The sequence below is a fragment of the Myotis davidii genome, unplaced genomic scaffold, assembly GCF_000327345.1.
Source record: "Myotis davidii unplaced genomic scaffold, ASM32734v1 scaffold530, whole genome shotgun sequence".
Taxonomy (NCBI): Eukaryota; Metazoa; Chordata; class Mammalia; order Chiroptera; family Vespertilionidae; genus Myotis; species Myotis davidii.
This window is the reverse complement of record NW_006282272.1, coordinates 447,688-453,687: the sequence shown is the minus strand read 5'-3', so window position 1 is coordinate 453,687 and position 6,000 is coordinate 447,688. Positions and strand designations below refer to the sequence as shown.

Sequence of the window (6,000 nt, the reverse complement as noted above, 5' to 3'; positions counted from 1 at the left end):
TAAATGAAATATAACCTTTTTTCTTTAATATATATTTTTACTGATTTCAGAGAGGAAGGGAGCGAGAGAGAGAATCACGCCCCACACTGGGGATGGAGCCCGCAACCCGGGCATGTGCGTGCTCTTGACCGGAATCGAACTTGGGACCCTTCAGTCTGCAGGCTGACGTTCTATCCACTGAGCCAAACTGGCTAGGGCTGGTTTTCCTCTTTTGTGAAATCTTTTCACTTCCTTCCATTTGATGTCCATCCTTCTAGTTCAGTCCCATCAGCTCTCCCCTGTGTTCTGATACTAACGGCCTCTTAACCAGCCTCTCCACACCCACTCTTGCCCTCTAATCCGTTCTCCAGTGATTACTTCTCAAACGAAAACATGCTCCTATCTTCCTGATGTTTTAAGACAAAGAATGAATCCTTGCCATGTCTCTCCGCAGGTGTGTGCCCCGTTCCTGCCACTCACTGTGTTTTCTAGAGCCGTCGTGGCTCCTCCTTTCCATTTTGAAACGACACTAAGCCCTTTCACTTCCAAATTTCTGCACCTGCCACTGGGTCTGCCTGGATGGTCTCTACTCTGCTCTACCCCTTCCCCCCACCCCCGGCCTCGCATTTGTTCAGGTAACACCACGGAGCCTTTCTTTGATCTTCCCAATCTAAGTCAATTCTATGACAATGAGGTAGGGATCACCATTAATTAATTCTATTCCCGTGCTATTCGGAAACACTGAGAAAATTAATGCTAAATGGGTAGATGCCAACAGGATTCCCTCCAGGGGTAGAATTCCTTGGGAGCGAGGAGTTGCATGGTGCGTTTCATTTTAGCCACTTCACCCAATTCTTTGAATGCCTTCCAAAAGAGTCTTCTGCAAACCACGAGACTGATAAAGGGATGTTTTTAACAATCCCATTTTTGACATTCACTTTTCCCACACCACTGACGATATTTTAAATTGTGCCTTTTGATGCCCAGAGGCACACTCTGGAGTAATGGACTATGTATGTCTTTAAAAAAAAATGTTTTCATTGACTTTAGAGAGAGAGGAAGCGAGAGGGAGAGAGAGAGAGAAATATCCATGATGAGAGAGAATCATGGATCGGCTGTCTCCTGCATGCCCCACCCTGGGGAGTTTTTTTTTTTTTTTTTTTTTTTTTTAAGTAAAGGTGAAGAGCAGTTGTGAAAGAAGAGGCGGGAAGGAGAAGTCAGCCTGCTTTAGGGGCAGTGCCAGCACAGCGGCTCTGGGCAGCGGGCCTGTGTGAAGTGAGGGTGTGAAGCGGGTTCCCTCCCCTCTCCCCCCGCATGGGTGTAGAGGCTGGAGTCAGGTGCTCCTGCTCGCGCTGGCATTTTGGGAGGCGAGAGAACTTTCCTTCCTACTCACCATGGGCTCATCCGTGTTCTTCTGGAACTGAACCAGCCGGACACGGGTCACGTTCTCCATGTCCATGTCTCCGTTGGCGCTCTCCGGGGAATCACCGTTTAAGTAGGGAGACGTGGGAGGCGGTGTGACCCTCAGCGCTTCATCGCTGTAAACTTCATGGGCCACTACGTCGTGAGTTTGAAGTAAGGCCTAGTATTTCAGGAGAGAAGTAAAATCTCAATAATAGTACTATTCCAGCAGAAATCGATTCTATAAACATGCATACAATCACCCGTTGCCTCTCAAAGGTGTATCTCATCTACAGAGAGCTCAAAGCACGTTACACCTACATATAACTATACCCTGATTTCTTTAAAAAATATATTTTATTGGTTTCAGAGAGGAAGGAAGAAGGAAAGAGAGAAACATCAATGATGACAGAGAATCATGAATCGGCTGTCTCCTGCACTGGGGATGGAGCCTGAAACCTGGGCATGTGCCCTGATCGGGAATCGAACCGTGACCTCCTGGTTCATAGGTCGACGCTCACCCACTGAGTCACACCGCCCAGGCACCTTGATTTCTTTATGACAAATAATCATGATGATTTAAAAAAAGAATGAACACATGAATGAGTGAGTAAATTAATGAATGCACGTGTTTCCTGATTACCTGGGTTAGAGGTATGGTCTGATGTTATAAGAAAGTACCAACTAACCTGTTTGTTTGTTTGTTTATTTATTTATTTTTTAATCCTCATCTGAGGATATTTTCCCATTGACTTCTGGAGAGAGTGGAAGAGAGAGGGAGAAACAGAGGTTGCCTCCTGCACATGCCCTGACCAGGACCTGGGCTGGGGAGGAGCCTGCAACCAAGGTACGTGCCCTTGACCAGAATCGAACCCAGGACCCTTCAGTCTGCAGGCCGGTGCTCTAGCGACTGAGCAACACCAGCTAGGGCCCAACTAACTTGTTAAAAAGCTGACATAATGCAATTTCAAATAATTTAGCAGAAAGGCTCATGAGGGTGGCAAATTTGTTCTAGGGCATAAAATGGAAACAGATCTAAAAAGAAACAGTGCAATAGTTGGTGTACTGAGTAAATACCTTTCATTGATAGTGTTAACAATAACTCTGTTATATAACCAAAAGGATGAAGACAATTTATAACATATGACTTCGCAAAAGAGATGAGAACACACACAAGTGTAACTGAAAAACATGTAATTTTCCAAAATATCACATTCGATATGGAGCTAACATCTAAACGCACCTAATGTTTTTATTCATTTCTATATTTTGGAGCACTTGACTGAAAAATAAGTAGACAATTATCATTATGACTTCCTTTTGCCAAGCCCTTTAACAAAGAAAAAGTGATTTCTTTGTATTGATATCTGCACATGTCATCTTGGTGGAACTGGATAACAAATATCCCTAAAAAAGGATATTCTTTGAGACGTACTATGCTCCTGGTGCCATCACAACAAAGGTTTTAATAAGCATGAAGAGCCCTGGCCGGTTTGGCTCAGTGGTTAGAGTGTTGGCCCTCGGACTGAAGGGTTGTGGGTTCACTCCCTGGTCAAGGGCACATACCTGGGTTAGACTCAGTCCCCGCCCTAATTGGGGTGCCTGCAGTAGGCAAACAATCGATGTGTCTCTCTCACATTCATGTTTTTCTCTCATCCCTCCCCCTCCCTCTCCTCCATTCTCTCTTTAAAAAAATCAATGGAAAAAATATCCTCGGGTGAGGCTTGAAAAAAAAGAGCATGAATATTTGAACATGTCTACTTCAAGGAGAATATTACAGCTAAAGATGAGTATGTTTGGAGCTTACATAGATTCTATTTTCTTATGTGCTAACTATAAATTCAGTTCTGTCTGAATCTGTGATCTGTGTGGTGATGAAATCTCTAGAGATAATTAAATGCAATTAAAATTGTTTTGAAAGTACAACCCTTAGCATCTCAAATTAAGTTATTTAATTAAAGACTTATCACAGTTATGACTTGGCTATTTTAATTTCAAAGGCATGCGTGCGAGGCGAAAAGAAAGTAACAATGCAGCGCAATTACAAAGCCGGGATTGACTTGTCATCAGTAGTGCATGTGCTTAGAGCAATATATGCATTTGGGTTTCTTTTTTTTAATATATTTTATTGATTTTTTTACAGAGAGGAAGGGAGAGGGATAGAGAGTTAGAAACATCGATGAGAAACATCGATCAGCTGCCTCCTGCACATCTCCCACTGGGGATGCGCCCGCAACCAAGGTACCTGCCCTTTACCGGAATCGAACCCGGGACCCTTCAGTCCGCAGTCCGACGCTCTACCCACTGAGCCAAACCAGTTAGGGCACATTTGGGTTTCTAATAAAGTTGCAGATTTGCAAAGTTTCCGAGGCTGGTCTGAGCTGGGGTCTGGGGGAGGGACACCCAAGGGCACAGCTGGAGAGCGGGGCTCACGGTGGCCCTGAGGCCTTGACCTCCTGACCCCTGCCTGACCCCTGCGCCGGTGCCCAGAGCCCACGTGTGGAGGCGCTGCTATGCAGGTAAATGCCTGTTTTCCTGCTTTCATTGTGGCCACTTGAGAGCGAAGCCTTAGTGCACAAAGCAAACGCCAATAATAGACAAACTGAGAACTTCTTCTGCTAAAATTAGCCCAACTGTATCCATTATAGGTGTGCCTTCCATAATTAGTGAATTTTCAAAAAGGTGCTTAGTAGGATCGGAGGACACGTCGCCAGGTAAACAACGAACCAAGCTTTTGTTAGGTTATAATGGCGGGTACATGGGTTGGAGAGAAAGTGTTTATGCTGCTTTAGGCAAGTGATTTCTATTTCTCCTTTTAAATATATAAGCAAATACTTGTATTTTAATGTATTATTTATAAGGAATCACAAAATAATACTCAAACTGAACTTTAAAAGAAAAACGCTCAAATTATGCTACCAGAGGTCATACTTGATAGTAACCAGTTTGCCACAAGATCAAAGTCAACCCGAGGCTCCAATGTATCTGCAAATAGAATACAGGGGGTCACTTACAGGTTGTTAAAAAAAAAGCCATTAAAAAGAATATGCCAGCCCGGCCCGTGTGGCTCAATGGTTGGGCGTTGACTTATGAGCTAGGAGGTCACGGTTCAACTCCAGGTCAGGGCACATGCTCAGGTTGTGGGCTCCATCCCCAGTGTGGGGCGTGCAGGAGGCAGCCGATCCATGATTCTCTCTTATCATGGATGCTTCTATCTCTCCCTCCCTCCCCTTCCTCTCTGACATCAATACAAATATATTTTAAAAGCCAATCACCAGGCTTGCTTAGGGTCACCCACCTTGTAAGTGGCCTCCTTGTGGCTCCAAAGCCCATGCTTTTAAAAGTGGGTTCACTTGTAATGAGGATCAGTTTTCCTAGCAACTTAACTTGAGCCCACTGGTCACTCCCAAGGAAGCATGTTTGGAGAATGTCCCATGTGGGAAATACTATGTCAAATAGACCTTTAAACGCAGAAACTTTCTATCTTAGAAACATTTTTCAATTATGGTTTCGAAACCTTAGTATTTTTAAAGAAATATTAATAGCTAAAGGAAAATATTTTAATGCTTATATGTGGTTATGATGCCAAGGTTTGGGAGTTATTCTTAGCATATTTATAATCTCGCTTATTTGTTCAATTATCTGGCTTTTTCTTTGCTTTCTGATCAGTAAAACAGGGGGACTTAACATCGAATTACCTGACACTTAAAAATGCATATACTTATAAATATTTGCAGTAATTAAAGGAAGTGTAAATAAGTATAGATTTAAATGATTTTTTGAAGTCTGTACTCTAAAAGTCATGATAAAAATGTTATCACACTAAAACAGCCGTGGGCAAACTACGGCCCGTGGGCCGGATCAGGCCCGTTTGAAATGAATAAAACTATTGAAAAAAAAGACGGTACCCTTTTATGTAACGATGTTTACTTTGAATTTATATTAGTTCACACAAACACTCCATCCATGCTTTTGTTCCAGCCCTCCGGTCCAGTTTAAGAACCCATTGTGGCCCTCGAGTCAAAAAGTTTGCCCACCCCTGCACTAAAATCTTTTTTAATTATTCCATTCAAAAGACTAATTTTTTCAAAAGAGCAGACCCTGGCCCTGGCCCGGTGGTTCAGCTGGTTAGAGTGCGGGCCCCATGCGCCAAGGTTGCGGGTCCCATCCCTGGTCAAGAACCAACCAATGAATGTGGAAATAAGTGGAACAACCAATTGATGTCTCTCCCCCCCGCCCCTCCTCTCTTTGTCTAAAAATCACTAAATAGCAATTTTAAAAAAGAACAGATCCTTTGCTTATTGCAATTATAAAATACAAAGCAGTAAAGACATACAGTGGGGCCTTGACTTACTAGTTTAATTCGTTCTGAGACCGAGCTCGTTAACTCAATGTGATTACTCTGTCAACTCAATGCAAAATATCGGCCGAGAGACAGCTGGTATCTCAAAAAACTCGTTAGTCGGGACACTCAGAAGTCAAGGCCCCACTGTACTAATAGAAGTTAATGATTTCTTTTTTTCTTTAAAAAATCAGATGTAGAACAAAAGATTTTATAAGCAAATTTGTATCATACTTTCCCCAAAACAAAATGTTTATTTTTATTTTTTAAATATTTTA

General features: G+C 42.9%; 1 protein-coding gene across 1 annotated transcript in view; it reads right to left on the bottom strand.

The window, feature by feature from the left end:
• The window catches only part of CASK (calcium/calmodulin-dependent serine protein kinase (MAGUK family)), a 232,579-nt gene that overhangs the window by 52,449 nt on the left and 174,130 nt on the right, over positions 1 to 6,000 (bottom strand). The window contains exon 15 of the mRNA XM_006752810.2: positions 1,373 to 1,561. Coding sequence (XP_006752873.1) covers positions 1,373 to 1,561 — 189 coding nt within the window. The remainder of the gene's footprint in view (positions 1 to 1,372; positions 1,562 to 6,000) is intronic.